Source organism: Cynocephalus volans, chromosome 11, assembly GCF_027409185.1.
Source record: "Cynocephalus volans isolate mCynVol1 chromosome 11, mCynVol1.pri, whole genome shotgun sequence".
In the NCBI taxonomy this organism is placed as follows: domain Eukaryota; kingdom Metazoa; phylum Chordata; class Mammalia; order Dermoptera; family Cynocephalidae; genus Cynocephalus; species Cynocephalus volans.
The window spans coordinates 18936356-18956345 of record NC_084470.1 but is presented as its reverse complement, the minus strand read 5'-3'; the positions used below and the strand labels follow the sequence as shown (position 1 = coordinate 18956345).

At 47.2% G+C, this 19990-nt stretch overlaps 1 protein-coding gene across 1 annotated transcript in view; it reads left to right on the top strand.

The window, feature by feature from the left end:
* The window catches only part of CLSTN2 (calsyntenin 2), a 589675-nt gene that overhangs the window by 504420 nt on the left and 65265 nt on the right, over positions 1–19990 (top strand). Inside the window, exons 7-8 of the mRNA XM_063115155.1 lie at positions 10798–11046; positions 18056–18177. Of these exons, the coding sequence (XP_062971225.1) occupies positions 10798–11046; positions 18056–18177 (371 nt within the window). The remainder of the gene's footprint in view (positions 1–10797; positions 11047–18055; positions 18178–19990) is intronic.

Sequence of the window (19990 nt, the reverse complement as noted above, 5' to 3'; positions counted from 1 at the left end):
AAACAAAGTATATCTTATTACATTAGGAAATAATCAACCATCTCCACCTGCCTCAGTATTTGTAACTCCTGGACGGATATTAGGCTTACTTACAGCAGGAGGGTCGGAAGGCCCAGCTCTTGGCATCAGACACACCTGATTCAGACTCTACCAAGGAGTGACACAGCAAAGCTTCTGTTCTTCATTGGCAAAACAGGGGTTAAACGGCACAATGTGTGTGAAAGCACTTAGGAAAAGGCCCGAAGAAATACGAGTTCCCTCCTGCCCTGCTGGTTTACAGGGAGCCACCTGAACAGGGCCAATATGATGAGAGAAGTCAGTCACTTAGGAGGTCGGTCTCTTCCCCACAGGCCAGCTACATAATTTGTGAGGCTTAGTGCAAATAAAAATGTGGGACCCTTGTTCAAAAATTGTTAAGAACTTTAAGATAATGACAACAAAGCATTAAACCAAGTGCCCACAACTAGTCATGGGCCCCATGCGACCACTCAGGTCACATGCCTGCACAGCTGGGCCTGGCCACAGCAGAGGAGAGCTTGGCGTGGGGCGGAGGGGCAGATGAGGACGTTCACGTGTCGGGGAGGGAGGGCAGTGAGAGGAGGAAGTGCCACCGCAGAGGGGGCAGGATGCACAGCCAGTGTCCCAGCAGCTGGGACACAAAGCCGGTGCAGGAGGCGCAGCTTCACTGAGCACCTACTGTGCCCCCTGCTAGGCTGCATGCACTACTTGTGTAGTTCCTCTGTCTTCCCTGCGAGGAGGGTGCTACTCACCCAGGTTTAGAGATGAATATGTGAGGCCCAGAGAATAGAAATGACTTGCTCAAGGTCACATCCACAGACAGTGACAGAGTCAGAATACAAAGGTGGGTCTATCTGAATAGCAGGCTCTTCAGCTCAACCAGGCCTCTTGAGAAAGGATGTAGCTCTGCAGTGAGTGTGTGGCATGAGATGATGGGCACCTCATGGGGGGGCAGCCCTACATGCTTGGTGAACCAGGCTGTCGATGTGCTGACAGCCTCCTCATCACACCCTGTGTATAGTTCATTTCTTTCTTGTTCTCTCCAAGAATGTGCAGGAATTCATGTGTGACTCTCTAGCCATGCTGTGAAGAGCTTAGAAAAGGGCTTCATCTCACAGTAGGCCTGTACTGGGGGTAACTGTGTCTCCTCCAAAAGACAGGGAGGATCCTGAGTGCACAGTCTAGCCTGCCATCCCCCAGGGTACGTACCTCCACTACTATCTGTGGGGCAGTTTTCCTCCCTCAACATTCACATGCATACAGACACACACACCCATGCATGTGCATACACAGACACACATACAGGCACACACATACATATATACATGCACGCATGCACACACACAGATACACAGATACACGTATACACACACACATATGTGCACACAGATACACAGACACATGCACACATATAGAGTGTATTAGTCCATTTTATGTTGCTATAACAAAGTACACTGAACTAGGTGATTTATAAAGAAAATGAAATTTATTGCTTACAGTTCCTGAGGCTGAGAAGTCCAAAGTCCATCTGGTAGTGGGGTCAGTGACCCAGGGCTCTCACACTGCAAGATGGTAGAAGCAGAAAGAGCAGAGAGAGCAAAAGGCAGACTCTTCTTTTAAAGCCTTCAGAACCATACCCCTCACCACCATTTTTAATCCATTCACTACTGCATGGTCCTATAATCCAATCACCTCTTCAAGGCTCCACCTTTCAATTACCATAACAAAATTTTCCATCCTCTTAACAGTCACAGTGGGGGCTAAGTTTCTAATACATAAAACTTGGGGGACACAATTCAAGCTTCAGGGAGTTTTGGGAGAACATAATTCAATCCACTACACAGTGACATACATATATACACATGCACACATGCAGATACACAGACACACAGACATACACACACACACACACACACACACACATATACACATGCATACATGCACACACGACCCTTTACCCACACTGCTCTTGCCCAAAAAGCCAAGTGAAAATTTTAGAACTGAATGTGAAATAAACCCTGCTTAGGTACCATCATATTCCATTTATCATGTCACCCGGCTGGCAGGGAAAGCCTGCAGTAGATTGGGAAAAACACCACAACTTCAATATTCCAAACAGCTCTTGCAAAAATGGATATAAGGGGCCTGTGATATTCAGTAAACTGCCTCCGGTCCTCTCCTTCACTCTGCATGCACAGAAGCCATCTAAGACGACATCTTACTTTGAATGAATATCCCATTTTGCTCCCTGTGCACCTGAATTATTAGTCAACTCGACCCCATGCCTTTGTGGGTTAGAGTCATTTTCTAAACTCCTCCAGGTTAGAAGGAGATGATGGAACCAGCCTTTTAAAGATCAGATGTGCCCAAGGGCACGTGCTTGTGACTTGATTTTGAATGTTGCTGGGGAGAGATGGGGAGATGTAGAGTGTGAAAAGGATTTTCTGAGGAAAGAAACTTTAGAGAAAAATTGCATCTGGTGTGTTAACACATCTCATTCCATCTGGGCTGCCAGCATTACCTTGCAGAAAGGCAGGTTAATTCAGCAGAGAAGGCAGATTCCCCCAGTTTCTGGTGCTGGGAGCTGCCCTTTGAAGGAGGGAAATCTGACTTTCTCTCTGGTGACCTTCCTAGTAGCACTGCCCACCACACTTCTGGGGACCCTCATGGCAGGGCCAGTCCTGCCTCCATATTACAAGTCTGACTCTTGAATTGCACAGGGGGAGAGCTCAGAATAAAGGCAGAAGCAAGGGAGGGAGTGTGGAGTATACATAAGGTAAATGTATTTGACAGGGCCTGGTTTTCCAAAGCCTTGCAGTTTCAAATGTTGGCCTTGCAAAGGACAGGAAAATTTCCCCAGGCTATAGTCTCTGTTGTAAGATAAAGAATTGTAACACAGCAAGGTTGCTGGTTCAAGGACAGATGGGTTACTGATTGATATGTAAAGATACTGGGAAATTGCTGTAAGAAGAGAATGCTTGCTAGGATCAAGCTTTTGTTGGTGGATCAACTTCACTTCTTGAAAATTGCATTATAGAATGTCACCTTGCTTGTTTTACTGAATGTTGCCAGCTTCTGTTGTTAAACTTGTTAAACTATACTTAGCAAAAACCCCACCTATGTTCTCTTCCTGTGTCTTCCTGGCCTGGAGAATAAATGCGGGAAGAGAACCCCAATTCATGGTTAATTTCCCAAATAGAAGGAATACCTCTATCTCGAGGATTCTAGAAAATTAACCCCTTTTTGGGCCTTCTCACTGCTCGGAAGAGATGGGCTTTGAGTAATCTTTGGCAGCTCCATCACCCAAGGGGAATGGGGTGACAAATCCATGGGAGGCAAAGCAACAAGGGAGACCAAGATGTGGATCTGCTACTGGGTCTGCTTCCATATGGGGGCCCACCCTCTCTCCAAACTCCAAGGGAAATGCAACTGGATTGCTTCTAAAACAGAGGCTGGGAGGCCATGACCCCCAGCTCTGTTGGTTCTGGAGGCAAGTGCCTATGTGTTTCAGTGTGCGGCAGAAAAGCTTCTTGCTGGGCTTCCCAACTAGGGAGCTGCCGTGACACTTTAAGCCTCGGCCTTCATGCATTTTTCATCCTGCAAATCTTGGTTGACTTTGGATGGAAACAGCGAGACCACTTAGGATGTTATTGCCACAGTCTAAGCAAGTGATAATGAGTTCTACACTAGGGGAGTGGCAGTAAGGATGAATTTAAGACAGGGTTGGGAGGTAAAACCAGCAAGACTCCATAATAGATTAGGTGCCAGCGTGAGAAAGAAGGAATCTAAGAAGACTCTGGTGTGAGGGTGCCACCAACCAGACTAGGAATCCAGGAGCAACAGCAGATCAAGGCAGTGTGACTAGCTTGGGGGACAGGCAGGCGTGGGCGCCAGATTCCAGCCTGCATCTCTGCCTTCCCAAGGCTCTGCCTCCACCTGCTGACCCATCACTCCAGCCCATTTCGGCCTTGCGTTCTGCCTCTACTTACTCAGGGCACCTTTTCTCGTCCCTCTGCCTGGATCGTTCTCATCCCTAAGCCTCCGTAATGTCTTCCTCCCACTGGGATGCTCTCTCCCTTCACCTTTCCTGACCTTTCCCTGCCCTCTATGCACATCGGGAGTCCATCCTGTGGGGCTTCCTTGGTGGTCTGAGTTCTGGAGTTCCCTCTGTGATGCTGCAGTCGTGCAGTGACTTCCCAGGAAGACTCCCCTGGTTCTCCGTGGATTTCTGATCATTACTCTCCTATTTCCTCCTCCTGTGGCAGAGGCTCCATTAGCTGTCAGAGAATCCTGTTGAAGGGGTGCCAGACATAGCTGACATCAAACCTGCTGTCAGGACGTGCCTGAGCGGATGCAGCAGCACTTGAACTGGCCTCTTTGGGCCTCATGAAGCGTCAGATGGCAGGCATATTGCTTTCTGAGATTTATACATGGGGCTACTTTCATGCTGCCTTGGACAAAAATAAGGGAGAGCCCTAAACCTGTGTCTCCTTCAGCCTGGGGGACAAGGCATCGCCTAAGATGATTCCCCCACTGCCCTTGCTTTTCATAAAGCCAGGCTTCTTGGAGAAGTTGGGCCAGCTGCTTATCACTTCCTCCAAATCCAGAGATTCAGATGGAAGACCCCGCCATCTCCGCCCAGGCTTTCCACAGGTGACGTGGCTGAGAACTGCCTCGAGTGGGAAATGCACATGAAGCCCTCAATGAGACCACTTGGCAAAATGAAATTTGATGTTAACGACAGCCCAAGAAAAGGACCACTTCGATGACCCTACGTCACTACATATTACAGAGCACAGAAAAATAATTTGGGATACACATGTGCATTGTAGCACAGAGGCCAGGGGCTGCTCCTCGTAGGGATCACAGGGCTCCTGGCAGCTGGCTGGTACCTCCTGCACATGATGCCTGGGTCAGCTGTTTTGCATACGGAGTCAAGAACTCTGAGGACAGACCCTTTTGAAGGAAAGGCCACAGAGTAGGAGCATGCTATTAAAATCAAGTGGTTCATCTGTCAGAGCAGTGCAGATGACCAGACCTTACATTGTTCTCTGGATTTATACACTTGTGAACCCAGGAGATTTTCAGAGAGGACTCATTTATTCATTCATGTATTTATTAATTCAACTAATATTTGTTGAGCATCTAAATGTTGTGCTAACTCTTGAAATAATATAGAGATTAATAAGACCATGTAACAACTCAGTCTCGGGAAAGACAGACATATTTAAAAAGTTACAATGCAATTTTTTTAAGAGCTATTAAAGTCCTCGGTTTTCTACTACACTTTGCAGCTTAACAAAACTTGTTCACATTGAGAAACACCACCTCAGAATAGCCCAACTGCAGGAAGCACCCATGTGTTTCTCCAAGGCACCTCTAGGAGCTGGAGGTCCCAGGGGAGACAGTGTGTAGCATATCGCCAGTGCATTCATTCTCAGAGAGCTGAAGCAGGCTTCTGACTTCAAGGAAAATAGTGAACACTTTCTGGAAATTAGATCAAATCACTGATCACACATCAGTGAAGGGCTGCACACACTGATTTGGAGGGATGACAGTGAGCGATGGGTGACACTCTCGATGTGCATATTTCTTGGGGTCATCTCAGCAGCTATCATACAATGTGTCCTCCTATATTGAGGAGAGGGCTTTTGCCTGCAGTGGCCTTGCCCAAACTGATCAGCCACCGGGTATCCATGGCTCTGTCCCAGGAGCCTGGCCAACCACTCCTCATCTAAAGCTCAGCTTACTTCACCTAGAATTCCAGGTTCCAGATTCCAAGGCCTTGGGGTAAACCCTCTTGTCTAGTATTCTAGAGGTGGAATGATAGTCTGATTATAGGATCAACAGGGTGTGAGCTCCTGAAAGGACATTGGAAAGTCCTCCATGCCCATGCAGATGGAGAAATGAAAACTATAGCTGCTGATACCAATCACATGGATTTATCAGTCAGGATAAGATAGGTTATGCTGCAATAACAAATGGCCTCCAAATCTCAGTGGCTTAAAATAACAAAAATTTCTTTTTCAGTCCTGCCACATGTCTTTCTTGGGTTGGCTGTGGCTTTACTCCATGTTGGTTCTCCACCAGGATCCAGGCTAATGGAACAATCTTTATTTGGAGCATTGTTGATCTCATGGCAGTGGGAAAAGTCATATGGCTAGCTCTTAAAGTTTCTGCTCTGATATGACACATGTCACTTGCAGTCACATTTCATCAGTCAGATCAAGTCACGTGGCCAAGCCTGTATCAGTGGGTCCAAGAAGTATGTTGTGAATAGAATACATTCTGCCGTGGTGCAGTCCTGGTAGTCTGCCAGGCACTTGTCGAGAGGGCCTCGCTGGATCCCTTGAGATTCTCTGCCACTGAACTGTCCCACCCACTGAACTGCTTCTGGAAATAATTGACTTTTACTGGGTCCCTAGAGGAAGAGCTGTTTCTGTCTGGTTCATTGCCTTATTCTCATCACAGTGCTTGGCATACCTTGGACATTACCTAAACATTTATAGAGATAATATGGAGTTGATATTGCCAATTGTGAAAATATTCTACAGAATGAGGCCTTTGTCCTTGATTACTTGGTTCTTCTCCCTAAAACCCTCCCACTTATCCTCACCCCTTCCATGTCCTGTGGTGGACCCCAAGAAGGTATGACCTGAGGGCTGCATGTCAATCACCCTTCCCATTGTCCTACCTTAAAGTGCTGCCCTGTCCAAGGCCACCCAGAGCAGAATGCAAACCCATCAGTTAAGAAGTCCAGACAGTGACCATCACCCTCAGGCCCCCTTTGGGCTCTCACACCACAGTGTGCCCTGAAATCGACTTCTTCACCCCATCTTTATCTATTTGCTGCCTCAGAGTGGCATCCCTGCCATGGTAGAGCCTAGGGACCTCAAATCAGATCTCACCTCTGGTTCCAAGTCCCCAGTATTCATGCTGCAGCTACTGTGTGCCCGACCAGCATGAATCCTCTGCAGCCTGGTGGCCCCAGGGACCTTCACAGAGGATTCCAAGGCAGCATCTTAAATGCACCCTGATGTGCAGATGATACTGCAGCATCTTTGCAAGAGTACATCCAGTTTAGCCACTGCTTTCCCATAGGAGCTTTTGGGGAGAAGAGAGATAGAAAAACCTTGAGAGAGAGTAAATATCAGTTTGTTAAAGTGTACAAAAAAAACCAAAATACAATCTGTTAAGTTTGTGGAAGTCTGCACCATCTGGTTAAGCACAGCTTGATGCTTTCTGGCAGGCAACATCTGCAGGTTAGGGAGGACGGCCGGCCACCCCTCCTCAGCAAGGCAGACAGGGGAGCTCTACACTGATGGCCTTGCCAGGGCACATGATGTCCTCAACGTGCCTCTCTGTGGGAGCAGTAGCCTGTACAGGGAAAGGGCATCCCATGGGACTGGGCTGTGCTTGGCAGGTCAGCTGATTGGCCCCTGGACACCTCTGTGTGGTAGGAAGAAAATTAGTTCGATTTCTGAGAGGTGAGACTGTCTCTAGCTAGCTGTGTGGCTGTGTGATCTCAGGCCAGGAGTTTTTTCTCTCAGGGCCTCAGTTTCCATGTTTGCAAAATGAGCAGGCAGTTATAAGATCCCCCCTAGTTTCACTGAGATGCACAGTGGGGATCACGGGTTTCGGAGCTAGAATTCCCAAGGATGCGTCCATTCATTGGCCAACTCACTCAGCCTTGGCTTTCTTACCTGTAAACCAGAATCCTAATAGTGTTCACCACATAGACGAGCAACTAAGAAACAGCATGGGACGGACTTAGTTCAAGTCTGGCATCCGCTAGTGCCCGATAAAAAGTTCCTAGGAAAATAATCAAGTTCTGTAACTATAAAAAATAAAGTTCTATAAATCTCAGCTAGATCTATAGAATAAACTGTCAAGGACTAGGCTATTTTGTAACCAATTTTGCCTCCCAGTCTTCCCTTGATGTCTCCCCCTCATCACCCCAAGATCGTCTTTACACCTCTCTGCCTCCATTCAGACCTGTCTGGGGGAAATCCATAATCAAGTCCTACAGGAGTGTAAGGTGATACTTGTAAGGTGTGAATTCTACAGGAATGGTGAAGTCCGTAACCAAAAGTGGTGGAATTTCAAGCCCTGCCCAGTGCCCTGGTGTGAGGCTTGGCTGTTCTGTACAGTGGCAAAGCCAACCTCAGCAGCCACCATGCACACACATCTGCACTGGGCCCTGCTAGACTTGTGCTGGGATCTTGAGCTAGAAGACAGGAGCTCTGAGTGCTCAACCATCTCTCTGGCCACCCCAGATGTCAAGAACTGATACACATTCAGTGTGTGCCCCAGTCAGCCACCTGCTGTCTTCATGCTGGACAAATTCTGGTGTCAGACCCAGCTACTTGATGAGTCAAAGAAGCTGTTGCCATGTCAGATTATTCTGGGGGTGCTAGGAAAGTGAACTTGTTCCAAATACCTTGTATGTCCCACTGCCAAACCACCCACAAATCTCTACTTGCTACCTCCTTGATAGATGTCTTTCTTGCAAATACCTATGGAGGGTGGTACCTAAGGAGGGCTAAAGCTTTGTTGGTCATTAAACGTTAGTGTGAATTAGCTTGTCAGGTAGGTAACATGGATACCAATCAAGGGCTAGGAGCATAGGATGAGCACCGGTGAGTATGATGAGAGGTGTGGGCATGGACAAGAGGCAGGATGGGTGAGCTCACCTGAGCACCAGGCAGATTGCCAGGAGCATCTCAGGGGGGCACTGGGGGGGAGGAAAGGCAAAATCCCTAGGAAATACCTATGTAAATAATGCCACAACTACACCCACACTTCCCCTGGATAAGCACAAGCTACAATGTGAGCATGAATTAGGAAAGCTGAATCTCCCACATTCTCAAGGAAAACTAGCTGGGTTGAACGTTTTCAAAGAAGTATATTGGTTTTCAATATAATGCCTTCCTGAGGGATTTTCAGGGGTCATTTTAACTGTAGGAGATTTTTTTGTGGCGGCTGACTTTGGAATCCAAACTCCAGGTGACATGAGGCTCTGATATACAGAAAGCAAAAATTCAATGATTCTGGACAAATAGCAGGTAAGATGTACAGCCACTGCCCACTAAACCCATCAGAGTTTACGAATGACTGGTCTCCGTGCCCTGCCGCCGAGCACAGGGCTCGCCTTAGACTCCATGACTCATTACTTGAAAATCACAGGAAGCCCCCGTCCTCCTTCTTTCCTGAGTGGCTGTGCCCTGCTCCTGCGTGACAGAAGGATGCAGAGAATTCCGCATTTGAGCCTCTGAAGAGAGTCAGTGGAGGCCCAAGGGTGCTCCCAGCAGGCAGTGCAGTCTTCTCTGCCAGGCCAGCTGCTCCCTCTCACCTCAGCCTCACCTTCGCAAATGTGCCCACGACACTGCCACTGCATCAGGCTGAGTCTTCGTGCCTTGGCCTAGTGTGGAGTATACTAACATTTATAAAGCAAGTGTATTTCAGAGGGCCTAGCTCCCAAGGCCCTGCAGTTTCAGGTATAGACTAACTTTCTTAAATTACACATAGAAATGTTAAGTTTGTGAAAGACAGGAAACTCCCTGGGCTAAAGTCTCTGTTGTAGATAAAGAATTGCAACACAGCAAAATTGCTGGCTCCAAGGGCAGATGTCCTTGGTACAGCTAAACCTAATGATTGTTGCCATGACAATTATCTTACTGTTCTTCTTGTAACCACCTATGTTCCTTTTCTGTAACTTTCTGGCCTGGAGAATAAATAATGGGAGAAAACCAGAGTTCAGTGTTAATTTTCTGAGGAATGCTGCTCTTTTGAGGGTTCCTAGAAATTAACCCCTTCAGGGTCTCTCACTGCTCAGAAGAAATGGGTTTTGAGTAATCCTTTGCATCTCCATCACCCTGGGAGAGGTGACAGCCTAGAACAACAGTGGTAGCAGAACTGAAGATGATGATGATGATGATGATGCTAAAGTTACAGCTAATGCCGAGTGAAGATTCACCATGGTGAGTGCTGCAGGCTCCAACGCCTCGTCTCATCCAGTCCTCACAACACACCGGGAAGAGGAAACAGATGAGAAGGGTCGAGCGATTGCTCACAGTCACAAAGCTATCAAATGGTGCTGCGAGGTGGGAAGTTCAAGTTTTGCTGGCTTAAGAACCCATGGTCTCAACCACTGTACCATTTGGCCTCAACACATGGTTATAAAAAGTGTGGTTAGCACCAAATGGCTCGTGGGGCCAGGACCCAGAACTTTTCCTAGTCACAGCCCTAATCACACTGTGTCAACTTGTTGGCTCTGAGCTCCTCCAGGTCAGGGACTGTGTCTGATTCACCTTTACATAGCCAGCTGCAACAGGGGTCTTGGCACATGGTCAGTGCACAATAAATGGCTGACAGGTAAATAGATGGATGAACACATAAATTAATCCATTGATCCAAATCAAACACTAGCCTTCTCCAGGAACCCTCCCTGCTATAAAAGCCCCCAGTTTCCCCCGAACTCTCTAAACTCCTCCAGCACTTTTTCCTTGTAGAACAGGTCATTGTACCCTGTCTTGCCACATGCAGCTCTTTTGTCTGTAAATTACTGATGCCTCCCCATGCAGACCATAGCAATTCAGGGGCTGGGATGGTGCTTGGCATTTCTTTTCCCAAGTCACATAGCTCAGGGCTAGGCACAGACCTCTCTCAGTATGCTAAGTAGTACATCCTGACCCAGGAGCAGAAAACAGAAGGTGAGGACACCCACCCCTGCCCCATGAGAAATGACCCTTTGTTCTTCCTGTCCCCCGTCCCCTGCAGGAGCCTCCTCTGGCATCATCGACCTCTTACCATCTCCCAGCGCTGCCACTAACTGGACTGCAGGACTGCTGGTGGACAGCAGTGAGATAATCTTCAAGTTTGATGGCAGGCAGGGTGCCAAGATCCCCGATGGGATTGTGCCCAAGAACCTGACGGACCAGTTCACCATCACCATGTGGATGAAGCATGGTCCCAGCCCCGGCGTGAGAGCTGAGAAGGAAACCATCCTCTGCAACTCAGATAAAACTGGTGAGTCTCAACCCAGCTTGCCCAATGGCTACCTCTATCCCAACTGGTTGGGCACAGATATGGCCCTGGAGGATGTAGGAGAAAAGCAGGCATGTGAGAGGGTCCCTGGGAATATATTTTGGTCTCTGGTTTTCTGCCTGCTGATTTACTGGGTTGGGTCAGAGCAGGAGCTGGAAAGCAGGAAAAGCAAAGGTACAGACATAAAAAATGCAAAAGCTGGAATTAGTGGGTTTTGACCTGGGTTTCTCAGAACTCCAGCATCCCCAGAGGTACCGTAGGGCTTCTATAGATGAGGTGAGGGTGGAGGAGGAATCTTCATTCTTACTTCAAGCAAAGAAGCTTCACTTTAATATATTATGTAAAGATTTCCAAAAGCTTTCTTTTGAATAAAAGGGGCCTACTGATTTAAAATAGTAGTTCAAAAATCACTTCCATATGTAATAGCAATAGCTAACATTTGTTAGGCATTGTCAGCATGCTGAGTGTGTGCAAGGCAGTTCACAGCTTGGTGGTTAGAAATGCTCCAGCACTTATTAGCTACATGACCTTGGGCAAGTCATTTCACCTCTGTGCCTCACTTTTCTGTCTACAAAATACACATTAGAATATTATCTACCTCTGTCTACGGCCATACCACCCTGAACGCGCCCGATCTCGTCAGAATATTATCTACCTCAAAGGGTTTTTGTGAGGATTAAATGACTCCACATACTTAAAGTGCTTAGGACTGTGCTTGGCACATAGAAGTGTGACCTGTGTTAGCTATTACTATTCTAAACAAAACATCTTTACAATTTTATAAATGCATTATTGTGTTTCCCATTTAAGGATTAAAAAACATCCCTGAGAGGTTAAGTGACCTGCCACAAGTAGTTATATAGCCAGTATCAGAACTGGAATGTCAGCCTACATCCAACTAACTCCAAATCCTATGCTCTTGTCGCTGCACCCACACACACACACATGCAAACACATGCACGCACACACATGCACACACAAATATCCTCAAATTTTACAACTCTGTCTTTAATTATAACTTCAAAATTTCCCATTCCAAATACTACTTTTGTTAAAATACTCAAAATGAATAACAACCATAGCAGAGATAACAGTCAGAAGACAATGTGGAGGAATGGCTAACAGTTCAGCCTCTGCTGCCAGGCAGCCAAAGTTCATATCTCAGCTTCTTGTGCTATGACCTTTGAGAAGTTGCTGATCTCTGAGCCTCAGTTTCCCCATATGTAAAATGGGGGAAATAAACATGAAATAAAGCATTAGATCATTTAGCAATACCAGACATAAAAGCCGTGCTTTTATTAATTTACCTGATGTTATCATTCTCATTATTACATCTGCATTATGCTCCTACCAGAACCCCCACATTCCCTGCTTTCCTTGATCTTCACAATAAATGTTCAGGTGTTTTCCAATGTAGAGATAGAGTTGCCTGCCTTTCCCCTAGTCACATGGTAGGTCTGAGTAGGATCCAGTGCCAAGGACAGTTTTTCTCTAAGAACTTCACTCAGGGAGGACCCAGCCTGCCTGCGTGAGATGGCACTGCAGTTTGAGACCAGGTTTCAGCCTGTGCAGAGCCTGGTGAGCACTCCTATCATGATCCAGGATCCAGCATCTCAGTGAGGCAACAGCCTAGACTTTGAACAGAGCAGACGAGCTCAAAGCAGCATGACCTGAGGTCAGCAGCCACACACATGCAGTCCTTTCTGAGATGTATCAAGTACCCCTGTGAGGCAGGTCAGACAGATATAAATGTCCCTGCTTACAGAAGAAGCAATTAGAATCCAGAAGGTTGAGTGCCTGGCCCAGGATAACATAGCCAATGACCAAGAAAAGCAGGATTGGACCTAGCTCCTCTGACCCATCTTCCAGGCCCATCCTATTGTACCAGCAGTTCTAGCTAGAATAAACTGGCACACCTGTAAAAATACCGTGTGTAGATGCCAGGCATCACTCCAGCTCAGCAAAGGATCTCAGGGGATGTTTTAAGGCAGCAGCAGCTGGAAATTCTGCATTAGATGATGATGTCTGACTGTCATCATAGCAGTCCACCAAACAGGCATTCAGCCCCAACACCTGGTGCTACTCACCTTCAACCCTGTATAAAGTAACAGTTTACAAATGTGCTCAAAATTGGCACCAAGAAGATGGGAAGAATTTACTGCAACTTCTCTGACTTTAAAAAAAAAATCTATAAATATCTCCCTGTCCTAAATTTTAAAAAGAAATATATATGTATATATCAGGGAGAAATTAAAGATTAATTGGGGTTTTTTATATCAGAAATTATTTTCAAGTTACAAAAGCAATAAATGTTTACAGCAGAAACATGAAAAACAGAGAAAAGTATAAAAGAAAATATACAAATCACCTAAAATCCCAATACTTGGGGATAACATTTACAGCATTTCATTATAAAGTTATTTTTATTTCTATATATGTAGAATGTCCTTACAATTTTCAATATATTTTTTATAATACATGTGATGCTATTATGTTATCTTTTCTCTTTACATAACATTATATCCAGATCATTTCTCTCTGTGATTAAAATATTCTTTAAAAAATATGAATTATAGAGCAGTTTAATACTCTGCCATGTACATCTATCATACTTCATTTAGCTGGCTTCCTTTTGTTAGATATTTAGGTTGTCTCCTCTTAAATGCAAATAAAACAATGCTGTAATGAGCATTCTGGTATATACCTTTGGGACTTTTTTTTATTGTTTCCAAACTAGAGGTTGAATTACTGAGTCAAAGAATGTAAGTGTTTTAGGAAGGTTATTGATGTACATTGTCAAATCGCCCTTCATGGATATTACAGTCATTTCTGTCTGGTACACTAAGTAAAACTTACTAATGCTGGTTCATTATGGAGTACTTTATAAGTAGTTGGATAACAGACTTGATTAGTCAGCAAAGGCTAATTGCAGGACAGAGAGAGAGAGAGAGCACCATTATCACGCCTGCCATCAACAACACCGCAATTTCAGTGGCTAACACTCTTTGATCGTGGTCTTCCCTCATTTTGGTGTCCGGTAGCCCTGCGTGGGAGTGGAGGGTGCAGAGTCTCACATTGCCCTAGATCTTCAGAGACCAAGGATCCTCATCCTTTGGTGCTGCTGTTTCAACCACAGAACTGAAAGAACAGAGTCGAACACGGAGGGTTTTAGTGGCCAGGAAAGGTTGTGGCAACTTTTACTTCTAATCACAGTCCGTTTGCCAGAACTTGGTCACATCGCCCCACCTACCCATGGGCGAAGCTCTGATATGAGTTTAGCTGTGTGTCTTGGAGCAAAGGAAATAGGGTTGGGTAAACACACAGCAGCTACCACAAGGACACTTGTGCCCGGTCCCACCCACCCCTGTTGGTCCTTAACCTCTATTCCTCAGGTGAGCGGTGCTCTTTCCAGTTTCCTTCCATGGTTCCTCCTCAGTTCCTGTCCTTTGTCGTAATCGCCTCCTGCACACGTGCATGCCTACACGACACATGCACACACAGCTGCTCCTCCTGCCAGGTCCCTTCCTCCCAGCGTGCAGCCCTCTTGTGTTCTCTGAGTTCAACTGAGAACGATGAAGGATAAGTGGCCACATACAGTTCTGGCCAGTTCCCTACAGGACTTTCCAGGAAAGAGGAGCCAACCTGGTCCAGCAGTCACCAGGTGAGAATGACAGAGGTGTCAGCTTGGTAGACAGTGCAAGGGTGGTCCCCCTGCCTGCTGGGGAAGGGAAGGGCTACTCCACACTTCCAGAGATGCTCAGAAAACCACTCAGAGGGATGGCAGGTGATGGAGGAGGTGGATTGTAGAGAAGAGGTGAGAACCTCACTCCCGCTGCCTGTCAGCTGAGCTGCACACACTGTCAGCTGTGCTCCAGGCTGGTGTCAGAGCAGAGCCCAGGAGAGCCCTGGGAAGGTTTGACTCGCAAGCCCAGGACTTTAGAGTGCATGGAAGCTGGGGCCTGGCACTCGCCCAGGTGTCTGAAGGCAAGAGGCTGAAGGGCTGCCTCAGTGGTAGGGTGAGGGGAGCGGGGCAGTAGGGAGAGCAGGTCCCCTGCTAGAATTCAGCAGGATGCATGTGTTTTTGTTCTTGTTCCTGTGGATCAAATGGGCATCCAGAAATGTGCAAGGCTAATGCCAGGAAGAGGGGTCCCAGCAGCAGCAGCAGGTGTGTGTGTAGGAGGGGACAATTGAGAGGCCAACTGGAAAGAGCATCCGTCACACCAGGGATAGAGAGGTAGGGCCCACAGAAGTGGGGATGGAGCCGGCACAAGTGTCCTAGCCATGTGGAAAGGGACTGTGTCCCTCACCGTATCAGCTCCTGTGTAAAGATTTAGAGCAGGGCCATCCATGCCAGGGGTGCAGTGGAATGGGGGTGGCAATGTGCAGCCCTCTGCAGAGCCCCTCCAGAGAGTGATCCATGCACTCATGGAGAAGCCCATATGTAGACACCCGCCATGACAGAGGACTTTGGACATCTGTGAGAAAATGACAGACTCTAGCAGCTTTTAAAAGAAACCTTCTGCTTCTTTGCCTCTCATCTGCCTTCCCCCGCCTCTGACCATGACTGGAGATAGGAGGAGGCTGGGGGGTGAGGAGGTGGGTCAGGAAGAATGAAAGAACAGGCTTGCCTCTCCTTCCCTATGGCTGGCTGCCGAGCCAGGGGTCAAGACCGAGTGGAGGAGGGGGCATATCTTTTACCTGGGTGAAAGACTGATATTTGATTTCAATTGAACCCTTCGGGACTCTTCTAATATCTGAAAGTGATGGGGAGGCTTTAGGATCTGCCAGAGAGGTGGACAAAGAAAAGGGGAGAAAGCGTCAACAGAATGCCTGAGGACAGGAAAATAAATGAGGTTGATTCCTAGGCATAGCACACCAGCAGCTCATTGAATAAAGCAGGTGCCCCAGCATGTGTGTTGACTCCAGGAACCCAGAGTAACAAAGGCAGAAGGAGGGAGAGCTCCCGGGAGAGGATGCTGTAGCAGCGCAGGGCTGTTCTCTCCGTCTCCTTGTTCTCTCTCCTCCGCAGCCTCTCCTGACTCCAAATACACTAAAGGCAAAAATTCCTTCTTGCTCTGTTTTCCTAAGTTATCCACAGACACTACAGGAAATCAGTCATACAAGTATGAGGGCACAGAAATATTTAGGAAAATCCCCATAACCAGGCCATTTTGCCAGTCCAGAGGCTAAGTGGTCACCCAGCCACTGACCAGCCCTGCCACCTTTGGCAACTGACCACGCTCCCTCCTGCCATTCTTTGGTCACACTCTGAAAATGGGGATGCTTTTGTGAAAACAGCCTCCGACACTACCTTGTTAAGTTGCCGTGGCCACGAGGCAGTGCAATAGTGCTTATAACAACAGTCACCGAGCTTCTGTTCTGGCAGATGCTTTGCACACATTTCCTCACTGTATCAGTTATGATGCTCTCCGTTGCAAGAAACGAGAAGTCCAGACCAAACTGATGTCAGGTAAGTGAAAATCAAAATAAAGGGAATGTGGGGTTCTTGTAACTGGAACGTCTGGAGCTATGAGGGCTTCATAAAGTCATCGTCAGGGTAACATGTGATTGAGGCCCGGGCGCCTTTTCTCTGTCATTTCTCATGTCTGCACCCCTAAGGGTATCAATTTTATGTTAGTAAATGTGGATGCTGCAGCATCAAGCCTCCCACAACTTCCAGAGGGAAAGCGTGTCTCTTCTATTCGCTTTCTGCCAAAAGAGAGGTAGACTCTTTCCCAGAACCACTCAGAAGTTCTCTCATGTCACTGGCCAGCACTGAGTTGCCTGCCAGTTCCTGACAGAAGCCTGTGGCCAGGAGACTGGACTATGCTGCCAAACTTGGGCACGGACCCTGAACCACTCACTGTGGCAGGGTGATCTGCCAATCAGGACCCACCCCTAGAAGTGGGATTGGTGTTGTTGGTTCCTTCCACCCAAACTTCACAGGCAAGATTTGTACAAGTTGTGCAGGAACCAGTCATGGTATCTTACTCTTCTTATACATTAGGATAATTCAGCATCCCTGTCATGATACAGCTAAGGAAACTGAGGTTCTGAGTGGCTAAATGTCTCCCAACATCACCCAAACATACAGCTCCACCCAAAGTGTCTGAATCTATGGTCCATGCTCTTTCCACTACACCTGATCACCTGCTCATTCACCCAACATTTATGGAGCATACACCTCCTGGTAGATTTCTGTGTGTGCCACGATGTAGCAAGATGCAAGTTCTCTAAGGACTAGTCGAAGAACAGCTCCTCTTCTGCCAATTGGTAGTATCTTCTCACTGGAGGCATCAGGACTGGGATCCATGACATGAGATTTCCTAAGCAGGAAAAGAAGTTTTTATATCAGGTGAGGAAAAGTTCCCATTGACTGTCTATGTGTGGGAAGGGGTGTTTATTCACTGCTTCGGACAGTCACAGAACTACGTCTAATGCTGGAAAATCAATCTATCCTCTGCTCCCAACTGGTAATAGAGAGGCAGCTCCCCTTAACCTAGATTAGGTGGAGAGAGGAGATGTGCTCTCGTCACTGTTGCCAAGCCTAATGAAATAAAATAAAAACCCAGAACTCTAGAAGACACCAACTATGCTAAAGGAGCTCAGAGCGGCTGATATGATTGGCAAAGAGCCCCCCTTAACCCTCCCAGAAGTATTTGTAACAACAAAAAAACAAAGCTTGTTAACTTAAGGAATTGTCACCCTGGGTCTGAGGCAGTATCTGAGTGTAAGTTAGGTTGATATTTAAAGTCCAAATGGCTTCTCAGCGCAAGTTTTGCTGTGGGCTTTCCTGCATCTTCCTCTTCCATGTCAGTGAGCGCCACCATGTGTGTTCTAGAGCATTCATCGGAACCAATTGTAAACACGAAAACTGGAATGCCCATTCCTTTGTCCTTTGAGCTTTGCTAAGTGACATAGCAGGAGGCTCTTCTGGCAGAGACTGACACAGGGATTCTCTCACTGCCCAAATCCTCTTGCTGCTTTTCAGAAATGAACCGGCATCACTATGCCCTGTACGTGCACAACTGCCGCCTCGTCTTCCTCCTGCGGAAGGACTTCGACCAGGCCGACACCTTTCGCCCAGCAGAGTTCCACTGGAAGCTGGACCAGGTATGGCACTCACTTCCCTACCCCACTCACGCCTTTGCAGGGGTGGTCAGTTTGCTCAGTGGTGATGGCAGCAGGTAGGCACCGCAAGGTCTGGTCACTGGTGGTGTTTGCTCAGGGAGACACACAGAATCTGAAAGTCGGGGTGGAAACTGCCTCCTTGAAGCCAGTCGGAGGTGGGGAGGCCACACCTCGCAGCTGCGTCTTGTGCATTTGCTCCACGTTGAGCTCATGGGAGGCTGGCCCCGTCTGTGATCTTTGCCACTACATCCTTATATCACAAACGCTCTGTGCCTCCGCTTTGGTGCTCTACTACCTCCTTTGAGTGATGGTGCAGCCTTGCTTTTGGTGACACAAGCTGAGAACAGGGACCTGAGGACTTTGAAGTAAACAGTGACACAGAGTGCTGTGAGCAGCGCATGCTCTTTCTGAAGTGGAAAAATCTATGACTCACTCCAAAGCCTCATGACTTTTGATTACAAGGGCCACTGAGTCATACTTGTCAGTGACAAATCAAGTGTCTGGTTCGAATCCAAAGCTATGAAACGTCTGTTTCCGAGGCTGTGCAGCATCGAGACTGTGGAGGCAGCACTCGCTTCTCCGGGTGGGGGTTCACCCAGCAAGAGTCTGTGCAGCAGGCCTAGAATTGGCTTTTACTTAGATTTGAAAGGGGCTGGGGGCTAATTTTTTAATGAGTTTGAACGATCAGGAGGGAGAATGTCAGTAGGCAGAGGATGGGACTGAAGAACTTGAGCAGCTTAATGAAGCAGAGGAAACGATGCTCGATGCTCGATGCTCGTGGGACCCTTACCGCCTGGGGCCCCAGCATCTCCTTTCGCTTTCATTCTGCCCCACCCGTATCCAGAGTTGAGTGCACCTGAGACCCTCAGTCTTCTCTTTTTCACTGTGTGCACTACCTGCCTCACCTTGCTGAGGTCCGATTGCTTTATAACTTGTTCCTTTCTCTCTCCTTGTCACTCCATCTCCACTCCATCCTCTTCCTATGCCACCTAAGTCCCCAGGCCCCAGTGGTCTGATTTCAGAAGGTGGTCCTGGCAAACATTCCAGGAGGAACTAATTTAAGCACTTTGAGATGTGAACGATTGCTGCCCCCTCTCATCCTCACAGATTACACAGATGTGCTCTTCAAAACAGAGTCATTCACCCCAGGCAACCTCTCGGTGGTAGAACTCCAGGCAACATGATGAGATTAAGGATACCAGGCTGATGGGAAAGATGTTTGGGGGATCCCAGTGGCAACTGCCCAATTCCTCCCAGTAAATCCCATCCTGCTGGATCCCAGAGTTCTGCAAATAGAACACCTGGATTAGTTTATGTTCCTCTGAGCTAGGAATTCTGGGTCTTGCAGGAATTGTGAAATCCTGAGATTGTTTATTTGATTTCTCAGCAACCTTTCAGCTATGTCCTAAAGTGCCATTTGGCTTTGATGGGATTTTTTTTAATATATAACATAAATTGAAGTGAATTAAAATAAATTCCATATGGTGAGCATTTTGGTTTTTTTTTAATAAGAACATTGCAGTACTGGTCGAGATCATTATAAATACCTTGTGACGTTTTCTAACGTGGAATTGGGAAACACTGACACAGGCAAATGAAGTCACAGGGTTTGAAATTAAAAATAGGAAAAGGAATCCTGGTTTTACAGATCAAGACTTAGTGAATCTAGCAGTTCTAAAATCTGTTCCCAAAATGGTGAGTGTAAGGACGGGCTGAGATTCACTGCACACCTTCCAAACTACCGTGATCTCACTGACCACCGTGCGACAGTGCCCGGGCTGTGCTCGGCATGCGC